The sequence below is a fragment of the Eptesicus fuscus genome, chromosome 4 (assembly GCF_027574615.1).
Source record: "Eptesicus fuscus isolate TK198812 chromosome 4, DD_ASM_mEF_20220401, whole genome shotgun sequence".
Lineage (NCBI taxonomy): Eukaryota > Metazoa > Chordata > Mammalia > Chiroptera > Vespertilionidae > Eptesicus > Eptesicus fuscus.
In genome coordinates, this window is record NC_072476.1 from 42,193,702 (window position 1) to 42,208,278 (window position 14,577).

General features: G+C 35.3%; 1 protein-coding gene across 2 annotated transcripts in view; it reads right to left on the minus strand.

Moving 5' to 3' along the window:
• Positions 1-14,577, minus strand: part of DMXL1 (Dmx like 1) — a 154,375-nt gene that overhangs the window by 20,393 nt on the left and 119,405 nt on the right. For both annotated transcript variants that reach the window (XM_054714973.1, XM_054714972.1), the window contains 4 exons: positions 11,568-11,654; positions 8,835-8,956; positions 8,346-8,487; positions 1,781-1,841 (listed from right to left, as the gene is read on the minus strand). In XM_054714973.1, coding sequence (XP_054570948.1) covers positions 1,781-1,841; positions 8,346-8,487; positions 8,835-8,956; positions 11,568-11,654 — 412 coding nt within the window. The remainder of the gene's footprint in view (positions 1-1,780; positions 1,842-8,345; positions 8,488-8,834; positions 8,957-11,567; positions 11,655-14,577) is intronic.

Here is a 14,577-nt window from a genome sequence, read left to right on the forward strand (position 1 = left end):
GGATTGAGGTAAAGAATATTTCCTATAAACTAGTCATCTGTTGGGACAGAGATGACTATGGAGATTGAGAAGAAATGAAGTCCTTTCAATATTTCAGGACACTTCCAAACCCTACCGTACAGAATCAAGATAGATTTTTTAAGCAATCCCAAATGTTTCTTGCTGTGGGAGTAATATTATTTAGGCTTTGTTTATAACACATTTGACTAGTTGCTCTCTATGCTTCATTACTGATTATTAGTTTTCACTTCACATTAGACTTGTGGATAAAAAACATACTTCTAGTGTTGAATAAATTCAAGGTAGTAAAAACAGACTAATTTTTTATCTATACTAATAAAAGGTTAATATGCTAATTAGAATGGGTTGACTGGCTATCTTCCAGCCATCTGACTTCTTTCCGGACAAAACCATAGTGGTGGGGGCCGAGGTAGAGGCAGTTAGGGGCAATCAGGCCAGCAGGGGAGAGCAGTTAGGGGCGAGATCAGGCCGGCAGGGAAGGGCAGCTGGGGCCAACCAGGCCAGCAGGGGAGGGCAGTTGGGGCGAACTGGCCTGCAGGGGAGGGCAGTTGGGGGCGACCAGGCTGGCAGGGAAGGGCAGTTGGGGGCGACCAGGCTGGCGGGGGAGGGCCATTGAGGGCAACCAGGCTGGCAGGGGAGGGCAGTTGGGGGCATTAGGCAGGCAGGCAGGTGAGTGGTTAGGAGCCAGTGGTCCTGGATTGCAAGAGGGATATCTATGGGATCGGGCCTAAACCAGCAGTCGGACATCCCCTGAGGGGTCCTGGATTGGAGAGAGTGCAGGGCGGGCTGAGGGACACCCTCCCCCCATGCACAAATTTCATGCACTGGGCCTCTAGTATTATTATATTCCTCTAGCTTAAGTAACAGAAAGTACTCTCTTCATTTTAAATATATGGTTCTCTTGAATCCTTTTATTGGACTCTGGTGTACGATTTTGATAAGAGATGCTTATGATAATTAAGTTGAAAAGAACACTGGTTTTATCAATTGTATTTTATCAGAATAAATCTCAAAAAAGAAGGTAGAATTTTTATAGGTTATTAAATCGGAGGGACATGAACATCTCTTAATAACATGCTCTATTTTTGTTACTGTGTGGTAGGACAACTTAAAAATTGTATTTAAAAAATTTGGAATACTCACATGTCAATATGAATGTTGATTCCAACCCACCAATTAATTTAAAAATTGTCTCTATTATTTTTCTCTGCTACAATACTTCTAATAAATTCCCCATTAATAAAATTCTTCATTAAAGAAAAACTTTTGAGATTCATAGAGATTAACTCAAAATAAACATACCCTGCCTTAGAAGAATATTATAATAACTACTTCCTATACTTACTATTAGTGTGTCCAATAAAAGACAAACTGACCAAATAGTACTAAAATACAAACTGATTATGATGAGCAATAAATGACCACGATATGCTTCTGGTTTATGTAAGAAAAGATGGAAGTAATCCTATTGTTTAAACAATACTTATCAACTACAACTTAACACTGTGTAAAGAGTCCAAAAATATTAAAAAATAAAATGTGCTAACTTAAAAATATGTAGTCAAAATGCTAAAAATTTACTATATTAAGTTAGGCTTCCCTATTAATTAAAAAAATTGTTTTCTGTTTTTATCCAATTTTGAAATGAAGATCTTATTTGCTAGCAAACATTCTTTACAAAAAAAGTAAAATAAATGTTGACTATCTTTTGACTTAAACTTTAATTCCTTAGAATAATCGCTAATTATTATCAACTTACAGTAAGGAAGAGTAGGGTGAGAAGTCATTCTTCTGACATTATTAATGGCTTTCTTAATCATCTGTTAATAAAGAAAAAAATTTTTTTTAGTTACAATAGCATTAAAAATTTTACTTGTGACAGGACATTTTCAAATAAAATTTATTTATTTATGTATTTATTTATTTATTTATATGTGATTCCATAATTGCTATGATTAGCGGTAAAAACACTAAATATGGTAACAAATTGAGTTTAATAGCTCAGCCCTCTTACATTTCAGTGTACATACATTTTCTGCATCATTGACTAGGTTCTAGGAACAAAGTCACCTTGAGTATTTAGTCTTACCTCCTTTCTTGTCAATTCTTTTCTGATCCCATTAAACTTATTGGAATAATCCTGAATAGTTATAAGGTTAAAAAGACAGGCAGAAGCATGTGAAAGAAAAAAAAGGTAAACAGAAAATCATATAAATTTTTAATTGATAATTTGGAACTGTTTACTAACCCATTTGTAAATCATGTTTTGAATGATTTACAAAGCCTGTCAAATAAAAATAAAATATATATGTAAAATTAGAGATAATTTTAATTTATAGAACATTTCCTATTTACACAGCACCATAACTACAGTTACATATTACCCTAATTTGTATATCACTATCATGTAGCCTTTTTGTTGTTCTGAATTTTAAATTGTTCAATTAGCCTAAAGTAGTGAGGGATATGGGGATCTGATAGGGAGGGAAGAGATTATCCAGAAGAACTGGTGAGGGATAGAAACACTAACAGGTATATATAGATACAGATGATAATTCAATAAAGCAGAAGTTGGTTAAAACAAATGTTCTTTTTCATTAGTATTCATAATTCAATAAAGTAATGGGCTTAAGAAAATATTTTATCAATTCCCCACAAAAAATGAAAACCCAATAAATGTTAAACTTTTGTTTAGTAAACTTCATGTTTAAATCTCATGTTCCCCTTAATTAAAGAAATGCCTAAAGATTTCTGTTCTTCATTTACCTTTTTTTCTAACTACATGATATTTTCTGATGAAAATATCAAAGGAAAATAAGTATAAAAAATATACAAACACAGATTTAAGTTTCAGAAAGCATATGTAAAACATTATAAGGGAAAAAAACATCATTAATTATTTTAGAAGATCCATATAAAAAATAACATTATATAAGTGTCTTTTTCTTTAGGATGGAGTGGAACAATCGTATTTATGTTTGCAAGTCACAATGACCCCAACTAAAAATATATCCTTCTTTAGATAGGAAGAAAATTAAGTCCTATAAGGAATTACAATGGTAAATTATGTATTATAATGCTTTGGAGTATAAAATATTTTCTGAGCACCTACTATATATTAAATGCCATTTTAGTTAGAGATCATCAATGTATAAGGCAGGGATAAAGTAACCCCTCAAAGAGATTAGAGGGTATAAAAAAAATATCCAAATAACAGATAAGTTCAAAACTGATAAAAGCTACAAGGATGATAAAATGAAATAATATGACATAGAGCGACTGGGGGTGTAAAGTAGGGAGGGGCAGATGCCTTCAAGAGGTAAGCAAGGGAAATCTATGGGAATTTGGGTTAAGATCTGAAAGAGCATTTCAAGCAGAATGCAAGGCACAGGCTCTGAAATGGTAATGAGCTTAATGTGTTCCAGTGACAGAAAAAAGGCCACTATAACTGGAGCAAAGATAATCAGGTGTGTAATGAAGGGTGATGAGGCTGCCAGAGGTCAGCAGGGGTTAAATCACATAGGGCCTTAGAGGCCATGTTAATAAGGACATGTTTTTTGTGGGGGGTTTTTTTGTTTTGCTTTTTCAAGTTTTACTGGAAAATCTGAAAGTATTAAGCAGGGAAGTGACAACCTGAATGATGCTTTAGAAAACAGCAACTCTGGTTGCTGTGTACAGAATAGAGGGAGCAATGTGGAAGCAAAGGGATCAGCACAGAAAGCTGTTACAGGAAGAACTGTATTGCATATTCTCTGAAACTGGAGTTGGAAAAAAGTGCCTATTACTTCTTTTCATATATTTTGTATATTACCTTTATGGTCTCCTATAAGAGATGATAGTATCAGATTTAATAAATGAATTTTAATATATCCATCAATTGGGAAAAAAATAACTATTAATGACCAAGCCATGCATTTCAATAATTACTATAATGCTTTTCAAATTCTTCAATTTAATTTTTTTTTATTGATTAAGATATTATATATGTGTCCTTATCCTCCCATTGCCCCCGCCTGCCCCCCATTCATGCTCTCACCCCCCTGGTGTCTGTGTCCATTGGTTAGGCTTATATACATACACACAAGTGCTTTGGTTGATCTCTCCTCCTTACCCCCACCCTCCCCTACCTTCCCTCTGAGGTTTGAGCATCTGATCAATGCTTCTCTGTCACTGGATCTGTTTTTGTTCATCAGTTTATGTTGTTCATTATAATCCACAAATGAGTGAGATTATGTGATATAATTCTCTGACTGACTGACTTACTTCGCTTAGCATAATGCTTTCCAGCTCCATCCATGCTGTTGCAAATGGTAGGAGTTCCTTCCTTTTTACAGCAGCGTAGTATTCCATAGTGTAGATGTACCACGGTTTTTTAATGCACTCAACTGCTGATGGGCGCTTAGGCTGTTTCCAAATCTTAGCTATTATAAATTGTGCTGCTATGAACATAGGGGTGCATATATGCTTTCTGATTGGTGTATCTACTTTCTTGGGATATATTCCTAGAAGTGGGATCACTGAGTCAAATGGGAGTTCCATTTTTAGTTTTTTTTGATGAAACTCCATACTGTTCTCCACAGTGGCTGCACCAGTCTGCATTCCCACCAGTAGCGCACGAGGGTTCACATAATAAAAGCTTTATATGACAAACCTACAGCCAACATCATACTCAATAGGCAAAAACTAAAACCATTTCCCCTAAGAACAGGAACAAGACAGGGATGCCCGCTTTCACCACTCCTGCTCAACATAGTACTGGGAGTGCTAGCCACAGCGATCAGACAAGAAGAAATAAAAGGCATCCAAATTGGAAAAGAAGAAGTAAAACTGTTATTATTTGCAGATGACATGATACTGTACATAGAAAGCCAAAAAGACTCCATAAAAAATTATTAGATTTAATAAATGAATTCGGCAATGTAGCAGGATACAAAATTAATGCCAAGAAATCTATGGCATTTTTATACACCAGTAGTGAACTTACAGAAAGAGAGATTAAAAAAAAAACACAACAATCCCATTTACCATTGCACCAAAATAATTAAGATACCTAGGAATAAACTTAACTAAGGAGGTAAAAGACCTGTACTCAGAAAACTACAGGACACTGAAAAAAGAGATAGAGGAAGACGTAAACAGATGGAAGAACATACTGTGTTCATGGATTGGTAGAATCAACATCATTAAAATGTCCATACTACCCAAAGCAATCTATAGATTTAATGCACTCCCCATTAAAATATCAACAGCATATTTAACAGATCTAGAACAAACTCTCCAAAAATTCATCTGGAATAAAAAAAGACCCAGAATAGCTGCAGCAATCCTGAGAAAGAACAAAGTAGGAGGGATCTCAATACCAGATATCAAGCTGTATTACAAAGCCACTGTTCTCAAAACTGCCTGGCACAAGAACAGATATAGACCAATGGAACAGAATAGAGAACCCAGAAATCGACCCAAACTACTATGCTCAGTTAATATTTGACAAAGAAGGCCAGAGCATACAATGGAGTCATGACAGTCTCTTCAATAAATGGTGTTGGGAAAATTGGACAGATACATGCAAAAAAATGAAACTAGACCACCAACTTACACCATACACAAAAATAAACTCAAAATGGATAAAGGACTTAAACGTAAGATGGGAAACCATAAAAATCTTAGAGGAATCCAAAGGCAGCAAAATCTCAGACATATGTCGAAGCAGTATCTTCACCGATACAGCTCCTAGGGCAATGGAAACTAAAGAGAAAATAAACAAATGGGACTACATCAAAATTAAAAGCTTCTGCACAGCAAAGAAACCATCAGCAAAACAACAAGAAAGCTGCTACATGGGAGAGCATATTTGCCAATGTTATCTCTGATAAGGGTTTAATCTCCAGCATTTACAGGGAACTCATACAACTTACTTAACAAAAGGAAGATAAACAACCCAATCAAAAAATGGGCAATGGACCTAAATAGAAAGAGGACATAAGGAAGGCCAAGAGTCATATGAAAACATGCTCAAGGTCACAAATCATCCGAGAGATGCAAATTAAAATGACAATGAGCTACCATCTCACACCAGTCAGAATGGCACTCATCAACAAATCAACAAATGACAAGTGCTGGCGAGGATGAGAATGCTGAGAAAAGGGAACCCTTCAACTTAATTTTAAAATGCTCCCACCTGAAATCAATAAGCTAAGGGGAACAGAGGGCTCTAATACAAGCTCTACCGCAGATTTGAGATAGTGAGACCTGGCCGGTATAGTTCAGTGATTAGAGCATCGGCCCATGCACCAAAGGCTTACAGGTTCAATTCCTGGTGAAGGGCACGTACTTGGGTTTCAGGTTCAATCCCCAGGGCAAGTCGGGGCTCGTACAGGAGGCAACCAATTGATGTATCTCTCTCACATAGATGTTCCTCTCTTACTCTTCCCCCCACGCTCTAAAATATCCTCAGGTGAGGATTAACAAAACAAAATTTGACACAGTGACCTGAATTAAATCATTTGACCTTTGTGGATATCAAGCATCATCTGAAGAATGATATGTAGGCGTAATTGTAACAGCTACAACAGACATCTCAAAGAATAAGATGATATGAGCAATAAAGAAACTGCATTAAACATAAAATATTTTCAGGTATTATTAAAGATGGTTAAGCCTTTATTTAAATAATTACCCTTTACCAATTAGTGAAAACAATTTTTAAAAAATATATTTTATTGAATTTTTACAGAGAGGAAGGGAGAGGGATAGAGAGCTAGAAACATCGATGAGAGAGAAACATCGACCAACTGCCTCCTGCACACCCCCTACTGGGGATGTGCCCGAAACCAATGTACATGCCCTTGACCAGAATCGAACCTGGGACCCTTCAGTCCGAAGACTGACGCTCTATCCACTGAGCCAAACCGGTTTCGGCAAAACAATTTTTTTTGACAAAGAACTTTACAGGACATAGGAAACTGAAAAACTCTGCCACCTAGAAAGCCACTGAGAGAACTAAGGGGCTGGTTTTCTTCAAGTCTGTGTATCAATTTCTATATCCTAACTATCAATAAAGGAATCTCATGGAGGTTTAAACACAGACCACATCTTTGGTAATCAGGGCTCAAGAAGATCTTCCATTACTACAGAAAAAATTGTTTCAGTTCATCTGCATTTTATACTTTGCTTAAATTTAAAACAATTATATTGTTATCATTTGTTCAAAAAAAGAATATATATTTGCTTCAGCATTAAAAAAATGTCATACTTAATACGGGCATAGCTGTTGCAAAAAAATGAAACTAGGGTTTAGCAAACTTTTTTCTAAAGGACCAGATAATAAATGTTTTGGGTTTTATGGGCATATGGTTTCTGTCCCAGATACTCAATTCTGCCATTACAGCATGAAAGCATTCACAGGCAAAATATGAACAAATGACTATGGCTATATTCCAATAAAACTTTATTTATAGATACTGAAATTTGAATTCCATATAATTTTATGTGTCATGAAATACCATTTTTCTTTTGATTTTTTTCAACCATTGAAAAATGTAAACACCATTCTCAGTGTACAAAAACAGGTGGTGGGTAGAAAAGACCACACCTTGCTGATTTGGACCAATAAGTTCCAAATAATTATTACTTAAAATACAGCTCTTTTCCTGGCTGGCATGGCTCAGTGGTTGAGCATCTACCTATGAACCAGGAGGTCATGGTTCAATTCCCGGTCAGGGCACATGCCTGGGTTGCAGGCTCGATCCCCAGTGTGGGGCGTGCAGGGGGTAGCCCATCAATGATTCTTTCTCATCATTGATGATTCTATCTCTCTCTCCCTCCCCCTTCCTCTCTGAAATCAATAAAAATATATTTTAAAGTAATAATAAAATAAAATAAAATACAGCTCTTTGGCCCTGGTCGGTGTGGCTCAGTTGGCTGGGCATCAATTCCTGATCAGGACATATGCCCAGGTTGTGGCCTGATCTCCAGTAGGGGTCACACAGGAAGTAGCCAATCAATGTTTCACTTTCATATATATGATTCTTTCTCTCTCTCTCTCTCTCTCTCTCTCCCCCTCTCTCTCCCTTTCCCTTCTTCTCTAAAATAAATAAAAACATATTTTTTTAAAAAGTCTTTGTATTTTAAATTATTTATTTAAAATATATTTTATCTTTTAATATGAAACATATTCTTCATAACCAAAATTTACAATTTGCAGCAAATATGACTTACTAAAAAGTTGAGAATTTTTAGATCATATTGGTTAAATGATCTTGTATCTATCAAACTAGAGAAAAAAAATAGGATATTTATATACAAATATTTTTAACTCTACATACCACGGATGCTCCTCTGCCAGTCTGTGTACTACCAAGCCATGGCATGTTGATTGGAGTGCCAGGATTGCTATGTGTATATGGGGTTGTACCTTGCACAGTTGTTAAATCATCATGAGCACGTATAACCAAGAAATCTTCTGACCTACAAAGAAATATCAACCAGGATGAAAGAAACCCATTTGTTTATTCTTTTATACCTGAAAGCTCTAACAGACATCTTTGTTTCCCTTTAAAATAAATTGTCTTCAACTTTTAACTCCTTACTAATAGGCAATAACTTCATATGTAAATAATTTCAAATCCCTTCACTTATTCTCTTTTAACCCTCAATTACCTTCTTTTAAGCTCCTAACACATGGTCTTTACTCTTTAGCAGCTTCCACTTATAATCTAGGAATATTCCTTTAAAAAATCTTTTGAAAATTATAGTTCTGTGGAATCATCATTCAAATTGCAATGTTACTGAATAAAAACAAAGTATAAGGGTACCCTTTGGTTTCCATTTCTATATCATCATCCACCCAAGTATAGATCTGTGTAGCCAGAATTCCAGAAACATCCAGTTCTTGAACATCATGGCTTGAAGCAATTGCTACGCAGTTTCTATTTGCCTGAAAAATAAATCATATGGTAATTTTTCAATAATAAAGTACAACATGTATATGGGCTACTTTTGAACATGAAAACTACAAAATAGCCTCAAGAAATGATAACTTTAAGATATAGAATATACTGAATTCTCACAAATGACTATTTTAAATTAATTTTAATAATTAAATTTTGAGTGTAATAATCATCAGCTTGAGTTTTGAGATATGTTCATGTTCTAAGAATTCAAGAGCATCCAAGAGAAAGCCAGCTATAAGTGGTAATGGATGTTTTCTACTTTACTTCTTCTACTAGCACTATCTTGCCAGTTTATAACAATGATACAATCTCCCTAAGGTTTGCATAGTTTAGAAACTGGGAGGGAGATGATGAAGAAGATAGAAGCCCTGTAAGGTAGAGAAAGATAAGGAACACCAAAGTAAAGAAAGAGTGGTGAATTATTCAAGTAAGATAATACCACTTTACCTAAAGCCTTTCAATCTTAGGGGGGAAAAAATGGAATTTGGAAAAGGATCATAAAGAAAAAGTATAAGGGTAGAGAAAGGCTGGGGGAAGTATGGCAAAAAAAAAAAGATCATAAAGAAAAGTTGATCAGATTAAATGATATACAATTTTAAACATCTATGATTTAAAAATGTACGCCTACAAAGCAGAAAATGGAAAGATATTGATGACAAAATGAAAGAAGGATTAATATTTCCATCATTATGTAAAATGCAAATACAAACTAATTAGAAAAAAACTGAGACCCTAGAGATAAATGGTAAAAGGATATAACTAGATGGCTGGGAAACCATTCTTCCTGAGTTTCTTCTGTATATCTTATGAGTCACTGCCCTTTGTTCCACAGTATTATCTCTGGGATCTCTATATAGCTACAATCTCTCCTGCCAGATCAAAGGGCAGGTATACTTACTAATATTAGAAAAGATTTGGGGTTCCTTAAACTCAGTGTTCCTCTCCTGCAATGCAAAGCACTTTGTGTGCAGGTATCATCTGGCCCTCACCCTGTTGCTTTGCAATTATAGTTCAGGAACCAGTATAAAGATAGTGGTACTCTGGCTACTGCTTTTGCTACTAGAAATAAACTGTCATTTGTCTCTGGTCCAGGAGTCATGTCTTCTAACAGAATCCATTAAATTGTGAAAGCTAACTTTTAGCTTAAATGCAGAAGAATATCTCATCTTTCAGTCTTTGACACAGATAATTCACAACTAAACAAATGGCAAAAGTTCAATCTCGTCAGCATTTTCATTTTATTTTTTTATTAATTTTTAAAGAGAGGAAAATATCGATGTGTGAGAGAAATATCAATTGCTTGCCTTCTGTACAAGCCTGACTGGGGATTGAACCCGCAAACTGGGTATGTGCCCTGACCAGCAATCCAACCTGCCATTTTTTGTTGTATGGGATGAAACTCCAACCAACTGAGCCATACCAGCCAGGGCTCACTGGCATTTTTAAATAATGCAATGTAAAGCAAAAGGTATTATTTCTCAGTTACTAATTTAACAAATCTGGAGAAATAAATGTTAAACAAGTACACTCTTACCTAGTAAATGGCAGACTTTGTATATGTGGATGATTGCTCATTACTAGTTGCTTATATAAATCTCTCCCCCAAAAGCACAAATGCTACTTGGTTTTATAGCACAGAACATTTAAAGTCATTATTTTCTTCAGGGGAAGGAAGGTACTAGTACTTATTGGATATAGACAATAATCATGAGAACTGCCTGGGTAAGTAAGGGCTACTTCCAAACCTGCCTGTCTTGACAGAACTAGTCATTGTTCAGAGAAAGATATCTATGAGGGAAATGAGACAAAGGGACAGGAAGAGATGAGGACAGAATGACAAAAGAACTATACAGGAGAAATCAAAGAAGAGAGAGACATAGCAAAGGAAGATGGAGAACTTTTTGGTGAAATGATTACTGAATGAATGCCATAGGATATACATTTGAATAATATTTAAAATTTGTTTTTAAATTAGAAATACATGAAAAAAAATCCTTTAAGTTAATGAAAAATAAAAGGAAATAAAAGTATCTAGAAGTCACCATAAACTCTGCAGTAAAGCAATTAGAGAAGACAGAAGGGGAAAATAATTAAGACAAATTTCAACTTTGAACACTGTACATAAAAGAAGATGTTGAGTAGAAGGCGGAAGAATACAAAGAAAACACACTAGTTGGGCAGCTATTACAGCTGTAAGTCAAAGAGCGTAAATTTCTATGAGTTACATAAGTTTAACTTTGATATAATACTAAGAACCACATTCAACATATTCATATAAGGACCTTTTATTTGGATTAACCCTTATAATGTGTTGTATAAATTCTAAAGGTTATCACATACATAAATACTTGATACTTCCCTCTGCATAGTAATAAAATATTATTTTATCTGCTATATATTCATAATAAAAAAGTAAATTATCAAACAATATAATCATTTTATAAAATAAAAAAATTTACTGAGATTGCAATTTTAGGAGTGGGAAGTAACTTTGGGAAAAAGAAATACTGATACTGAATAAATGATCAGAACAGGAAACATTCTCCAACTATGAGTAGTTAGTACCTGAAGAAAGAAAAATATCTGTGTACTTACTTTATTAACAGCAAAGGCAGTAATGATATCAGATTCCTTATGAATAATTCTTGCTTTACCTCCAGGATATCCCAAATCTGCTTCTATCTAAATGGAGAAAAAGAAAATATAAAAATACAGTAAGTTTAGTAATAGAAAGAATATATGCCAATATGTCATTTAATATTTGCATAAATTATTTTCAGAAACTCTTTAGATATTTCAAATACAAAGGTACTATTTTCCATGCTCATTATCTCTAAAACAAAATTTATTTGACAAGGGGAATTTAAATTATTTCAAATTTGCTTTTTCACATATAAAATAGTTGATATAACATACAACTTCGTTAACTGCTTATGCTCCCAACCTATAATGAATTCACTTTAAAGGATCAAGACATTTTAATTATTAAAGTAGATTTATTTACCACATTTCTTAGTATTATAATCCTTTGATAAAAGTCAGATGGTAAATAGTTTTGGTTTTGTGGACCACAAAGTGTCACTTCTGCATATTCTTCTTTTATTTTTTTAAAATATTCTGATTTTTTACTTTTATTTTTTTAGTGAGAGAGGAAGGCAAAGGGAGAGAGTGAGAGTGAAACATTGATTGGCTACCTCTTGAACAATCCCTACAGGGGATCAAGCAGGAAATTCAAAATCTGGGCACCTGTCCTGATTTGGGAATGGAACCAGCAACCCTTCAGTGAATGGGACAACCCTCCAACCAACTGAGCCTCGCTGATCAGGGAATGCATATTCTTTTTCAAACCATCTTTATGACAATACAAAGGCCATTCTTAGAAGATCCAGTTGGATATGGCCTGCTGAATATAGTTTACTGACTGCTGGTCTAAAATAACATTTAATTTATGGAAGAAAAACATGAAACCCTGAAAGGCACAGTTAATTTGCCCAAGTCAATAATCATTTTAGTAGCTGAGTAAACCGTAATTCAATGTACTTTAGATGAGAGACATATATTTGACCTAATACTTACCTCAGAAGTATATACAACACCTTGGAACTTGGAAGAGAGTACTGTATAAAATTAACAGTTACAGTCCTGTGGAGTTGGGTGGATGCAGCTGGGGCTAATTTGTAGTGGGTTGGGGTTCTGGTCCCACCTTATCTGCGGGGGCCAGAGCTGGTCCTAGACCAACCTTGGCCATATAAAGTTTGTCTTCAATGGCTGTGGGGGTGCAGCAGCCTAACTTCTGGCCTGATTTCTAAGTGCGGGCCTGTATCTCCCAGGAGGACTCAGAGGCAATGCACCCGGTGGACAGCTTCAGACCACATCAAAACATCACCCAACCACCTCCACAGCAACACACTCAAGGTGCAGACTACATGGGTACAACAGCCTTGCTGAAATAAGTCCTGCTCTGTGGGGAGAGCCCCTGCACAGCTGATCATCCACAGTGGTCAGTGATGGCAGCTAGTCCTTGCAGCAGATTGGCCTAAGGAGGAAATCCCTCCCATTGAGGTGCTAACAGCAATCAATGCTCAATTAGAAGAGAAGGGTCTACACAGCCCATAGAAGGAGGGTTTGCACAACTGGAGTACACAGCTCGGGTGATCCGGGAGGCTGTGCCACTGGATCCTACAGGACACCCACTACAATAGGCCACTCTACCAAGCCTGGGAGACATAGCAGCTCTACCTAATACAAAGAAACAAACACAAGGAGGCTGCCAAAATGTGGAGACAAAGAAACACATTCGAAATGAAAGAACAGAACAAAACTCCAGGAAAAGAACTAATAACCAAAATGGAGATAAGCAATCTGTCAGATGCAGAGTTCAAAACACTACTTATAAAGATGTTCAAGGAACTTAGTAAGGACCTCAACATCATAAAAAAGGACTAGCTAGAAATGAAGGATTCACTAACGGAAATCAAGAATAATTTATAGGAAATCAACAGTAGATAGGTAAGGCCAAGAATAAAATCAGCGATTTGCAATATAAGGAAGTAAAAAATCACTATCAGAACAGCAAAAAGAAAAAAGAATAAAAAAAAATGAGGATAGTGGGGTAACATTGGGCAAATCAACGTTTGCATCATGGGGGTGCCAGAAGAAGAAGAAAGCAAGAAATTGAAAACTTACTTGAAAACTAATGACAGAAAACTTCCCTAACTTGGGGAAGGAAATAGACATATAAGATCAGTAAGCAAGGAGAATCCCAAGCAAAATGAACCCAAAGAAGCCCACACCAAAGACACATTATAATTAAAATGCAAAAGGTTAAAAACAAACAGAGAATCTTAAAAGCAGCAAGAGAAAAGCAGTTAGTTACCTACAATGGAGTTCCTATATGACTCTCAGCTGATTTCTCAGCAGAAACTTTGCAGGCTAGAAGGGAGTGGCAACAAATATTCAAAGTGATAAAAAGCAAAGACCTACAAGCAAGATTACTCTACCCAGCAAAGCTATTACTTAGAATGGAAGGACAAAAAGAGCTTCACAAAGGAAATCTGAAGTTCATCATCAAACCAGTATTATATGAAATGTTAAAGGGTCTTCTTTAAGAAGAAAAAAAAAAGATTAAAAAGTGAGCAATAAAATGGCAATAAATACATATTTATCTGACGGTTGCCAGATGGGAGAGGGTTTAGGAGGATGAGTGGAAAAGGTGAAGGGATTAATAAGCACAAATTGGTTGTTATGGAATAGTCCTGGGGATCTATAAAGTACAGCATAGGGAATATAGTCAATAATATTGTAATAACTATGATGCTAGATGGGTAGAGACTAGATTTATCAGGATGATCACTTAGTAAGCTATATAATGTCTAATCACGCAGGTATGCACCTGAAACTAATATAATATTGTATGGTAACTGTTAATTTAAAATTTTAAATGATTTAAATTGAAAACAAAAAAAATTAGTCATTTAATAAAATAAAATCAACATATTCTAAAATATTTACATAAATATATCTTAATACCTCTGGGTAAAAAGGAGGAAATTATTAAGAGTTGGGAATGTTGCATAATGTAGGATAATTTTATTTTATTTTAACC